Raw genomic sequence first — 13,841 nt, forward strand, 5'->3', positions numbered from 1 at the left:
TTGTTCTGCATGTCAATGCAATACAAATGCACACGCAGGCACGTAGAATAAAAACAAATATACTGAATATTATCAATATAGGTATTAACCACCAGAATACAATATTTTTTCCTATAGCTGCCCTATAATGGTTGTGATGAAAAACACATTCTTACATTGTAGATAAAAATACAAACATAGTTAAATACTTTAAGCTACCTAGTAAATTAGAAAATAAGACTTTATTGCAAGTGGAATATATATTTCTTTCATTGGGTAAACAAAAGGTGTGGCCACAAAGCTGTTAGGGTACAGGTTTTGAAGTAGCCTGCTGTGCCCAAGGAGGCACAGAAATAAAATCAGGTTTGTTGACATGTACTAGAGCTGGGCTGTCAGGCCAAAGCTCCACAGGTACATATTTTTTATTTACCCATTCAATAAACAACCCTGATTTTCTTGTGAAACTGAAAGAAAACAAACACTTTTTATGCAGGCAGTTCTAATACTGCTTAAATATATACAAAGAAATACAATAAAATACACAGAAAACATATAAAAATAACCTAGTTTTTCAAAAGTTTATTTTAGGTTTGAAGACTAGACAATGTCATACTCATTTTACATCAACCTAAATGATTTAAATATTTACAAAACATATCAATATTATATAGCTTTAAAAGTTGCAAAGGTTACCGTATTCTATATTTGTTGAATGGCTAACAAGTGAGATCCCTAACCCTCATTATATAGTTTATATATTGTACAGTACCTTTTAGTCTTCAAAGCTTAAATATTTATATCAAAAGAGAAAGTCAACATAAAACTAAAACCAGTTTTTGTGACAAGCCCTTTGGGTAAGTGGATAAAATATATCTGGGGTCATAAAAGTAAAATAAACAGGCAAAGTAGAATGCATAAAATTATTTAGTAATGTGTACAGGTAATCTGGTCTTTATATTACCACATTATGTCCTGATATTGATATATAGCTCCCAGTATGTTAATAAAACAAATCCATTCTTTGCTTCCTTTTGTATTAAAAAAATAAATAAACATACTTTACAAATGCAAACGATAATCTAACCTCCTTCATTTTTAAAAAGTTTACATAGAAAACTCTTCTTGTGATGACATGGACATATATTTATTACACCACATGGTAAAATGTTAAGTAACATAGAAGTAAACTTTCTGTCTGCATTCATACATAGACACTTATATTTAATCTGCCATAAATACTTCATTTGAGAGAACCTTTTTTGACATTAAAGTGGACTTGAACTCAAGAAGTGAGGAAGTCTAGGCACTCCTGTGCTTACAGCCTCATAACTGTATATATGCACTGAGAGATTTAAAGAACTGCTAATTTATTCGGTTCAGGAATACATTTGGTGATGTCATGTGCTTCTCACTGTTCTCCTTTCTGTGTGTTTTGAAATAAGGAAGCAAAGTCGCCTCTACCAAGATAGTTGCCCCCACACAAAGACACAGTGCAGAACATGGTTTGGTAAGTCAGTAATGGGAGAAAGATTAACTATAGGGAGTCCACAGATAATACTGGTGACTAGTCCTTTACCCTATGCTTGTCTTTTTTTTTCTGGGCACAGCTTCCAGAGTTCAGATCCTCTTTTTGAGCAAAAATATTAACAGTTACAATTTCATGAACATGGAAACTGCCATGTGGTGTTTTCTGCAGTAAAGAAAAACGTTAATTTAAAATAAAATGAATAATAATTTCATAAATAATAGAAAAAACAGTGAATCTTGTACAAACAAAGTGATGAGAACGTGCATTTGATCGAAAAAGCAACATTCAACAGCAAATACAGTTGAAGAAAGTCACGACTATTGTTTGTCAATTCTATAGCATAAAGTGCATTGTATGGGCTGCTTTCCTAATGAATGATCTTTCATCACATATTTTCTTTGCTATAGGTCATTATGTTTGACTTTCTCTTTAATATTGTTCACCAAGGTTGAATACAACATCATACACAATATATATCTTTTGAAGGACATTATACAGACAGACAGGACATTAACATCTAGTGGCATTTTGTATGCAGCACAATTAAAAATTAAACAAGTAAAAAGTTATGTTACACAAGACCTCACCATTTTTTCCACAACTGGACGCATTCTTTTAACAATGCAAGGGAATTGCTTGTGTGCATGTGAATTTGCAGGGCCCATGCACCCCTCCATCCCTTGTTTGACCTCTAAACTCATCTTTGCATCTTTGTATGACTTAACATATATAAGATGGGTTTGCATACAACCAGTTTAAATGAAGAACACATTGAGTAGGTATTACTATATTATCACAGTCTCTATCAACAGGTGTTTTCAAAAACCAGCATTACCATCTACACCAATACATATGTAGGTCCACAGCTGTCAAATAAACTGCACATTTTCCATACAATAGATCTGATTTTCAACTTTTGTATAACCTGAAATATATGCTCCAGTAAACTGAACGCATGAGACATATAATGACAAACAAAAAGTATGCACACAAACCTATCATTATTCTCATCTCCCTCCATGCAACAATATGATTAATATAAAAAAAGATACATGAATATGTAATATTGCAAACTAAGTAAAATGGTTAGCACTGTTCTGATGCAGAAAAAATGTTTAAAGAACTATAATGCCTTGGGCAAATTCAGAAGAGATTTGCTAGTATAATAATCTTGGGCGTCAGTGCATTCTATGTGATAAACTAAACAGGAATGAGATATTGATGTATTGCTGTTTTTATGACATGCAGAAAAGAAAGCCTATTTTCGTAGTTTGCTAGTATTTAGTATTCAGGTCACTAAGAAAGGAAATGTCTCTAACACAAGTAATAACATGCCTCAAGAACATGCACAATAGGAATGAAATTAAGAGGAAAGAAACATTAAAGTTTGCAATTTTATAGGTGTAAGTCAAATGGATTTCTAAGATCTGAGATGTAAATATTAATATTTTGATAGGCACGAGGGAAACAATTAGGATAATGCAGTCATCCCAGAGAAATCTTATTGCTAAGCTGCAGCATCACCTTTTACAACTAAATGTGTATTGTAGATAGGAAAACGGGTTTTCGTTTGGTAATTTTTTTTCTCTCTTTTGGCTCTGAAGAGAATTGTTATAATTGCATTTTCCAGGCTCATAAACAAACAAAAAAAACCTGTAAAAATAAAAATGATGCTGCCTTTCTTCCTCAACATATTTCAACCAGTGTGAACAACTTAGAAGAAAATTAAAACATTTCTTTACAAAGGGACAATATTTGAAGGACATAATCTGGTGGGTTCATTAAGGGCAGGCACAGACTACCTCGCAAAAAACAGTTACCAGCCTACCAAAAGGTGAGCACTTATTCAATGAAAATCCATTCATGTTCTCATTCAGGTTTTTCAGTTTTTTTTTAATTTGCAAATGATGACTTCTTTTGAGTGGTTGTTTGATGGGTATTTTCAGTCCTCTTCAGTGCACCCTAATAGCTCAGCTCTTAATGTAATTCGGCCGTACCATGACCAAGGAAGGATCCTTATAAATCTTGCATAGATTGGTGGATCAATCACATTCTTTCTATGTGTATCATTGTCAAAATTTCCCTGAAATACCTGTAAATGAAAAAAAAAATGTTTTAAGAGTTGCATCAAAAGAGGAGATAATGACAAAGTGCTTTATCAGAACAATAATATGAATTTAAAGCGGGGTTCCACCCAAATTTTGAACAATATCTGTATGTATTCTCTTCCTTGCCTAGATGCTGACATGCTGTTTAAAAAAATTTAAATCGCAGTAATTACGTTTTATTTTTCTATTCTTCTTTGCACTTCCTGGTTCTCCTCCCGTGGGAGTAGGCGTGTTTCTAGCCTCTCCCAGACTCCGCACAGTGTCCTGGGAGCTAGTCTCAGGCTTCCCAGGATGCCACTGAGCATGTGCGGCAACGAGTGGTGAATGCTGGGAGCACAGCATTCACCACAGCTAGGAAATAAATGCTTGTGGGCTTCAAATGCCCACAATGAAGATGGAAACCGCCTGCAGTGAATAATATAAGTTATTCTTTCCGACGAAATCTGACACAGGCGGACATATTACACACAGTATGTGAGTATGTAATGCTGAGAAGAAAAGTTTGTGAATGAACTCAAATAAAAAAAAATGATAGATAGGTGGACCCCCGCTTTAATAGCTCACTTGCAACACACTTTGAGTAAATAAAAGGTTCCATCTGTACCTTGAGTGAGCAATGATGTGACATTATATTGTCATTTGGGCTTTTGAAATTAAAGAATGACACCTGTGCCAGACCATACACACTAAAGTAATTACATATTCTGAACATGCAGCAAAAGCAAAACAAGCCCTCACTCATGTCTGTAGCTTTAGGTTTACACTATTGCGGATGGTTGCGGGTATGGGAATCGCAACCACCCATAGCCAAAACACGCTGCTCTTAAAAACTGCTCCTTTGTCCTTAATGGCACCCTCATGCATCTTAAAGCACAGCACGTTTGCAGGTGTGGAAACTGTGGGTAAATTGCATTGAGCAAAAACAACATTTGATTTCCCTGCCACTATGTTTTAACCACTTCAATACAGGGTACTTATACACTTTCCTGCCCAGACCAATTTTTAGCTTTCAGTGCTGTCGCAGTTTGAATGACAATTGCGCAGTCATCCATCACTGTACCCAAACTAAATTTTTATCATTTTGTTCCCACAAATAGAGCTTTCTTTTGGTGGTATTTGATCACCTCTAAGGTTTTTATTTTTTGCTAAACAAAAAAAAGAAGACCGAAAATTTTGAAAAAAATAAGTTTTGCTTTTGTTTCTGTTATAAAATTTGGTAAATAAGTAAGTTTTCTCTTTCACTGATGGGCACTGATAAGGCAGCACCGATGAGGTGACACCAATGAGCGGGCACTGATATGCTGCACTGGGCTATGGTAGGCGGCACTGATGGGTGGCACTGATAGGCAGCACTGATGGGCATAGATAGGCGGCACTGATGGGCACTCATGGGTGGCACTGGGTGGCACTGGTGTGCACTGATAGGCGACACTGGTGGGCACTGATAGACTGCAAAGATGGGTTCTTATGGTTGGCACTGATGGGCGGCACTGATGGGCACTGATAGGCAACACTGATGGGCACTGATGGGCACTGATAGGCAGCACTGCTGGACACTGATGGGCATTGATATGTGGCACTGATGGGCACTGATAAGCGGCACTGATATGAGGCACTGATAGGCATCCCTGGTGGCACTGGCAGTGGTAGGCATTGTGAGTGGGCACTGAATGGCAGCTGCCTGGGCATTGATCGGCAGCTGCCTGGGCACAAATTTGTATTTCCCTGGGGGTCTAGGGGGGCATACCTGGTGGTCCAGTGTGGATGGCCATCCTGGTGGTCCTGGGCGGCATGATGGTGGTCCTGGGTGGGATCGGAGGGGGGGCTGTGCTGATAAACAATCATCACAGACCCCCCCTGTCAGGAGAGCAGCCGATCAGCTCGCCTCTACTCACGTCTGTCAGACGCGAGTGAGGAAAAGCTGATTACAGGCTCATCACATGGTAAAGAGTCTCCGTCAGAGACTCTTTACCTAGATCGGAGTTGCGGGGTGTCAGACTGACACCCTGCAACAACGATCGCCGCAATGCGCGCCCACGGGGGTGCGCAGCAGCTTAATGTCCTGAGGATGTCATATGACGCCCAGTCAGGTTATTGAAACCACTTTGCCGCCGCCATTCTGCTATATGGCAGGTGGCAAGTGGTTAAAAATGGTGCAGGAACCTTTTTCCTACATGAAACGCAGGCATAGCAGCCCATTAAATGGTTGGGTTGCCATGCCCAAGAAACAGCTCACAGAGCTGAAATAGTTGGAACCAGACCTTAGGCATTGTGGAGAAATTCAGGTTTACAACAGGGTCACAGAAATCTCAGCTATTTTCTATGTAATGTCAACACTTCGAAGGTGCTTCTAAGCTGTTAGAAACTGATTCAAAACTGTCTGGAGAGTCTTGATGAGGATCTTTAAAAATAAATGACTTCACAGTACAAGCAGCTAGAGAGGTCAAAAATTACTTATTTTAAGCTAATTTACAGTTTTTTAAGATACTTGCAAATACTTCACTGCCCATAAATCTGGGCGCAGGTAAACTTTTAACGTTTCAGAGCAATAAAAAGGACAATGTGACTTTTAGTCATGTGCATGTATTTGGCACCAATTAAAATTGTGCATATCATTATTTGATAACTATGTTATTATAGCTAAAACCCAGTACTCAACAGTTTACAACTAAAGTTACACCTCAAATTAACCCCTAACCCTCACACAGAACCTTGGACCTCATCCTATCCTAAAACTGCAACCTAACCGCTATTCTTCTATTTTTACTGTTTGACTTTCTTTTATTTTCTTTAGATGTGGCCCTGATGAGATGTTCTAAAGCTATAATTTTCTTTGAAGATTCAGAAGAATCATTGTAAGTAAATATTTTAAGTGTTTTGACAAGTAGGAAAGAAAGAGAGCAGAGGCAGAACCATAGTCCTTGACATACAGAGTTCAGGATACTTGCCTGTACTTAGACAGGAGAAATATAATAAGCGCTACGTAAACTGTTGGCGCTATATAAATCCTGTATAATAATAAAAACTCTTATGCTCCGTACACACGGTCGGATTTTCCGATGGAAAATGTCCGATCGGAGCGTGTTGTCGGAAATTCCGACCGTGTGTGGGCTCCATCGGACATTTTCCATCGGATTTTCTGACACACAAAGTTGGAGAGCAGGAGATAAAATTTTCCGACAACAAAATCCGTTGTCGGAAATTCCGATTGTGTGTACACAAATCCAACGGACAAAGTGCCACGCATGCTCAGAATAAATAAAGAGATGAAAGCTATCGGCCACTGCCCCGTTTATAGTCCCGACGTACGTGTTTTATGTCACCGCGTTTAGAACAATCGGATTTTCCGACAACTTTGTGCAACCGTGTGTAGACAAAACAAGTTTGATCCAACATCCGTCAGAAAAAATCCTAGGATTTTGTTGTCGGAAAGTCTGAACAAAGTCCAACCGTGTGTATGCCCTATTAGTTGTTTCTTAGTGAAAGTTTTTGAGTCCCGCTGATTTGGCATGTTTATCTTCTAGCTATATTCAACTACTGGATACATTTGAGTAAAATAGAAAACAGAATGTTTTAAGTATGTCTTATTTTTTTATTTCCTGGAAAGCTCAGCTTAAACTAAAACTGTTCTAATTTTATTTTGAACAGAGGATATGTATCAGTGCCCTAGTGATGAGTGATGAGTTTACAGGAACAGGAAGTTATAGCAAAATCCCTTTAATGGGAACAGCAACAAAACCATGTTTGCAGTAGAGTGAGAAAGGATACAATCTCTGTGAGGTATTATTGATGTCTGTGCCTTCCTATACCAGTTTATCTATGTTTCTGATTTATTTTCCTGGCATCCCCATCTGAGTCACAGGTAGAGGAGTTGGGCTTTATGCTATGATTTAATAAAATGAGTACAGTGCGGAATTTTTTCAGCACCTTGTAAAATTCCTCGTCTTTTTCTGCATCAAAATTTAGTGTATAACCTTCAGACAATCCCCAGTGAGTGGTGGAAGAAGCTGCATCCTTAACCTTGTCTATACTGTACACGATGCCAAGGATGGGTCCTAGCTGGGTGTTATGTGGCACCAATATTTGGGTTGCGGTCCCTTTAAGGTACTCAGGGCTCTCACCTGAGATGAGTGAGGAATTCCAGGGTAGTCATGTAAAGGAGAGGACTGACTCACAGTCCTCTCGGTATTATTGAAGCGATATTTGGGACTCTGAATTTTGGAGGTTTGGAGTGACATTTGGGTGGGAAAAGAACCTTCACTCCTGACTATGGGGGCTCCAGTCCCTACAGGGCTAAGCAGCCTCCAGGAAGCAGCACATAAAAAAGGAAGCACTTAGTGTTAAGCATGGTGGTGTAGGAGTTGGATGGAAAACTGGTTGTGTGCTGCATGTGTGCTACAAACGGACAAACATCTGCAGCTGGATGCTTCTAACCCTAGGGTAAAACCCTTACTTGACTTTTGCATATTTAACAGTTTGATTTATGCTGAAGATAAGCAAACTTTCGTGTTGCATTTCCTGAAGTTTTGTTTTGCTGCCGGAAGCTCTCCTGTGTTTGCTTAAAAAAGAATAAAAACCTTTATGTTTAAGCTAATCAGCTAATCAGGAACATACTGTGTTTTACAAATCACTGCTGTCTGTAACCTTAAAGAGGTTGTAAACCCTTGTGTTTTTTCACCTTAATGCATAGGATGCATTAAGGTGAAAACACACATGGCAGTGACTGGCCCCCCAGCCCCCCAATTTACTTACCTGAGCCCTGGAACTTTATACGGCAGGGACGAGCTCTTCCTCTGCCCGGGGTTCTCGGCTCAAGATTGGATAGATTGATAGCAGCGCAGTCATTGGCTCCCACTGTTGTCAATCAAATCCAATAACGCGTGTGCCGGGCGGCGGGGCTGAGTCATACATGATAGACTTAGGAGAGTGCCTGTAAGGTAACCCCCTGGAAGAGCGCTTCTCCTAGGGGGTTATCTGCTGTGGGGAGGAGCCGCGAGAGCCACCAAGGGACCCCAGAAGACAGTGTTCGGGACCACTCTGTACAAAACGAGCTGTACAGTGATGGTAATTATGACATGTTTGTTTTTTTTTTTGTTTTTTTTAATAAACGTAGCTTTACAATCACTTTACAGGCCATTCAATTTGCCTTAATTAAAGGTCCAAACAGATGTACATGCAGTAAGTAAATCCACCATTGTGTAAACCAACAGTTTAAGCCTAATGGTGAAATGATACAATACCCAGTAGAAAACAGTTGCTGTGCTGAAACTTATCTTCAAAACAATCATAAGCAGCTGGCTTAAAACATACTGATGGGTCTGCAAAGTTAATATTTCTCATAGAATGTATAATTCTATTCTTGAAGACCATATGGTGACTAAATACACAAAGCTACATGCCAGTAATCCATCTATATGACAATTATATATTACCATGCAACAATTTTAAGACACAATTCCTATTTAAGGTAGCGTCTTAAGCTAGCTACAACAGGAATTCACAAAAAGAGCTCATTATGTGCAGTAAATATTAACATAATTATAGGTCTTTTGTTTTGCTTAACCACTTTTATTCATTAAGGGAAAAGTCATTTTAGACTCTCTTTTATCCAGCGACGGGTGGTGAAGTTTTAGAATGGGGGATCCAGACCCGCCTTCCTTTTTTGACCCCTTCCACTTCTCATAAGCCCCACCCCTTTTATAATCCACCCACTCTGTCCCCTGTATTCTACTTGCTTCCACCCATAGTGTCAGGAGTATACAGCTCAGCATCACAGGACAGAGCATACAGCCCCAGAATCACAGGACAGAGTATGCAGCTCAGTCTCACAGATCAGAATATATAGCTCAGCATTACAAATCTGGGTATCTACAACTCAGCCTCATAGATCAGGGTATATAGCTCAGCATTACAGATAGTGTATATAGCCCAGTAATCCAGATAGTGTATATAGAACAGAAATACAGTTAGTGTATATAGCCCAGCAATCCAGATAGTGTATATAGCCTAGCAATAGAGAGTGTATATAGCCCAGCAATCCAGACAGTATATATAGCTAAGCAATCCAGATAGTGTATATAGCCCAGCAATCCAGCTAGTGTATAGAGCCCAGCATTACAGATAGTGCTCCACCGCTGCCAACACCCCAACCCCCCCCAGAGTGGGGCTAGCGGCTCCATTAACAGCACCCCCTGCTAGCAGCTCCAGTGGCAGCACCCCCCCCACATGAGGCTAGCTACCTGGGGGCACCCCCCCAGGTCCAGCACTTACCGACTTACAGGGCTGTAGGGGGATCCTCTTGTGTCTCCACTTTCCTCCATTCCTCCACAGTGCGGGCATCAGTGGGGGCACAGGTGTTAATTCCACATGCTTCCTCCACTTACCAAAGCACTGCTAGGAATCCAATGGGATCGTTGAGCGCTTTGGCCAGTCAGGAAACAGGTTTAATCCCTGCTTCTCGATTGGCTGGGAGAAGGATCAGTGTTGCAACAGCGAATTTTCACACCTCTGCTCTGCGTGCCAAGTCTACCCTGTTTTGAAGTCTATTAGAGCCTATGGCTCTAATCAGGTGCTTAAAAAAAACCCCTGGCTGCTCTAATTCATATGCCCGGTGACCCGAAAGGGGCCGGACACATGAATAGGGGGCGGCCATGGCAGCAGTGGATAGATTCATGCTATCCATGAATCTATCCACTGCATACAGGGGTTGGAGAGGAGAGAGGGGGCGGAGCCAAGGCGCCCCTAATGGAAGGGCCGTCTAGTCAGTCTGGTTGGAGCTTGCACAAGGTTATAGGTTACCTGGACAGTAATTGGCCATTGAGGCACCAAATGTTGTATAGTTGGAGAAAGGGAAGCGAGTCACCCATGCCCAGAAGTACCAGTATTTCACTGTGTTCCAGCAAGGAGAGAGAGGTGGTGACAACAAGGCGAAAGATGGGGGGAGGGGCAATTAGGTGTATGTGTTACTTTGCACTGCATGGGCAAAGCACAAGTTAATTATAGGGAAAAAGACATCAAGAGGTATCTATAATAATCGGAATGTCTATTCTTGAATTATTACTGTATAAAAGTGCAACCTTACAATTAATGAATACTTGAGAGAAGAAGATATAGCTTTTAGTGCTGTCCTATAGTTTGCCTAAGCTCAATGCTAAATAACAGACACTCAAAACACATTAGGGGCTTACAGCCTGACACATAGGTGTATAGATTAAAAAAAAAAAAGCTTGCATAGTAGTTTTTCCTGTGAAAGTACATGTACATTCGTTCTGTGTGAATGGGACAAAAAAATAATGTTATTAGAGGCTTTCTTGAACAAGTCAAATAGTTTTCATTGATTTCAAATAGACTCACTAGGGCCTAAATGTCCATTTTCCATCTTAAATCAATAAAAAAATGCAACCAGCACAGGAAAAAAACTGATATTAATTTTTGCCCCATTCCCATGGAATAAATGCACATGCACTTTCATTGGGAAATTTGCTAAGCAATTTATTTTATAAATAGGGTGATGGTTCATAAGGTGACCATTTTGCTGTAATAGGGGGGATACTACAACTAAATACAGCACACAGGATTATATCTGAGAAGTAAAACTGCAATAATATAATAACCTAAGAATGGTGATTTAAATTCTTAAAAAAATGTATATCTGACTGTTTCTCTTTAAAATATATCTCAGGGCAAAAAATAAAAAATATGCAGTACATCTCTGCACTTCATTCACATTTCACCATGATTTATCCCAAGGTTTAAGTACAGAAGAATACATGTTCATCTGTCAGGAATCCACTCAACTCCTGCATCCTATTGTGGGCTGACAACACACGCCATGTTTTGTGAATTAATTGGTGTCAGCTAAATTTTCTTTTGTTAAGCTACTCAAAACCTACCACTGGACTATCTCACTATACACATTAAATAAGTTCACCTTTTTTTTTTTAGAAAAAATAATGTACTGAAAATGTGCATTTAATATTTTTTCCTGTATGGGCTGTCAGTTTGAAAGCTGCAGGGCTTGTGAATAAAATACAAGTGTGCTAATTAGCACCCTCACAGTTCAATTCATCGACAAGCCGTCTGGAAACTGTGAATGAATGACACAGCTGTGTGGACGGAGCATGTAACATGTTCCAAAGTTAAGCAAATAAGAGAATCCCATTGTTAGGGTTTACATACCCCTTAAGCCACCCTAAAACAGACCACAATACAGCAATCCAAGATAGGTTTTAAAGGACACAATGCAACATACCACAAAGTGTATCTAAAAAAAAAAATAGTGTTGGAGTGAGTAAGGTAAGATAGAATCCAATTTCAGGTTTTTATTGTTATCTGTGTTCACACTGGGGAGATTCACACTCTTTATTTGTCCTTTTAGCAATTGCCACTGAAACATGGGGGTTAATGTATTAATCGCAAATAGTTTGTTCAGTTTGCAAGTGCATTTTCACTTTCCAGTGGACTTTTCCTTAGTTTACTAAATGTGGTCAAAATTCACTTTGTAAATTGAAAAATACAGTATTTTCGCTTGCACATGACTGGATGGTGGAAGTCCATAGAGCTTCCCCGCATTTTCCTAGAAAGTGAAAATACCCTTGTAAAATAACCTGTCTATTTGCCTTTAACAATTCAATCCCATCTTTTGAGAAAAATACAAACATTTTGTCACTGGAACAGGGTATTGAGAGAAAATTTTACAATGAAGCTGCTTGTTACAGGGACAGCTATCTTTTTTTTTCTAATTTTCTGTTGTGCATCTGGAACAGAAAGTGAATGGAATTCCCCAATTGAATACAGACAGTAAAAAAAAAAAAAAATCTGACGGCCTGTAACCCTTCGCTATCTAGAACTGAAACTTTCTTGTAGAAAGCATACATCCCTAATGCCCATCAATTGCTCCTTTGTGCCAAGGGCATACATGAATGGTTCCAGCATAGAGGGTATTCCACACTGAACTGAATTAAGCTCCAGCATCACTGTTGATGCTACTGTGAGTACCCCTCTCTTCTTGGTAAAAAAATGAAGCTAGAAGCTATGGTAGGGACTTCAAACAATGCAAATATATGATTGTACATTTTAACATCCCTGAAGTTATCTTGCCCAGCCTTTTTGCACTAGGTTTGTTGTCTACATTTATTACCTATGTCCAGTGTTAACCTTTTATTAGACTTAGGCCTCATGTACACTGATGTTGGTAAATGGATGTTTAGGAGCAGTTGGGCATTTTTCTCAACTGCTCCTGAACTCTCCTCTATGTTATCTTATCTGTCCATGTACACAGGGTTGTTTATAATCATTTTTAAGCAGTTGAGTTTAGAGGCTTTTCTTGGAACGCAAAAAAATGGGTTCAGAAGCTGAGCTTAGAGGCATTTCAAGCGCCAAATGTTTTATTTGTTCACAGGCGTTTTTCATTTTTTTTTATTTTTTTAATGGTTCAAAACACAAACGTGGCATGTAAACAGGGCAAAATGGACATGTGTTACTATCTGTCAAGTTAAATCGTTCATGAGAGGCTGTAAAAACGTCCCATGTACATAAAGCCTTAAAGAGGCTGATTTACTAAAGGTGTATACAATGGTCTCACAAAAAAGGAGTAAAGAGTCACTTAAATTTCCCAGTCATGCACAGATAAAATAGTTAAACAAACATATGCTTGGATAATTGAGATGAACCTTTACTCCTTTTTGCATAAACATTTTTTTTTTTCATAACTTTTTTAATACAATAGCCTATTTGTGTATCTAAGGTTTTTTTCATTTTGTATACACTATATAGTACTTTTTTTTCCCCAGGTCTTATCCATTATGGAAAAATCCCTTTATTTTCTTTCTAGAGGAAACCTTAGAAAGTGAGTGAAAATCTCTCTATAGAATCAATTTACATTGGAATGAGTGTCCCCATTGATTGTTTTCCTTATATTCCTGTTCTGAGGAACACTCAAAACTTAGACTTTCCCCTAATTTTAGTCCCGGTGACAACTAACTCTCACAAACAGGGGCAGACAGAGTTAAAAAGTTATATAAGAAAAAAACTAGCAGGGGTTCCAATCCTTCCTCACACTGTCCTAGCTGAAAGAAAAAGGTTTTGGTTTTGGAATTTATGTAGCACTTCATGAATGTTTAGTTTAAGCCCAAGCTTTTTTTTTTGATCCATTGCTTACTTAATCAGATAATTTAATAAAAATATAACCATTATTAATGTTCAGTATTCAGATCAAGCAGGAAGAA

The 13,841-nt window shown here is 38.9% G+C and overlaps 1 protein-coding gene across 1 annotated transcript in view; it reads right to left on the reverse strand.

Annotated features, from left to right (window-relative positions):
* Nucleotides 1–543: 543 nt before the first annotated feature.
* The window catches only part of EDIL3 (EGF like repeats and discoidin domains 3), a 1,025,075-nt gene continuing 1,011,777 nt past the window's right edge, over nt 544–13,841 (reverse strand). Inside the window, exon 11 of the mRNA XM_073624465.1 lies at nt 544–3,599. Within this exon, the coding sequence (XP_073480566.1) occupies nt 3,450–3,599 (150 nt within the window). The 3' untranslated portion in view covers nt 544–3,449. The remainder of the gene's footprint in view (nt 3,600–13,841) is intronic.

Source organism: Aquarana catesbeiana, linkage group LG01 (assembly GCF_042186555.1).
Source record: "Aquarana catesbeiana isolate 2022-GZ linkage group LG01, ASM4218655v1, whole genome shotgun sequence".
Classification (NCBI taxonomy): Eukaryota; Metazoa; Chordata; class Amphibia; order Anura; family Ranidae; genus Aquarana; species Aquarana catesbeiana.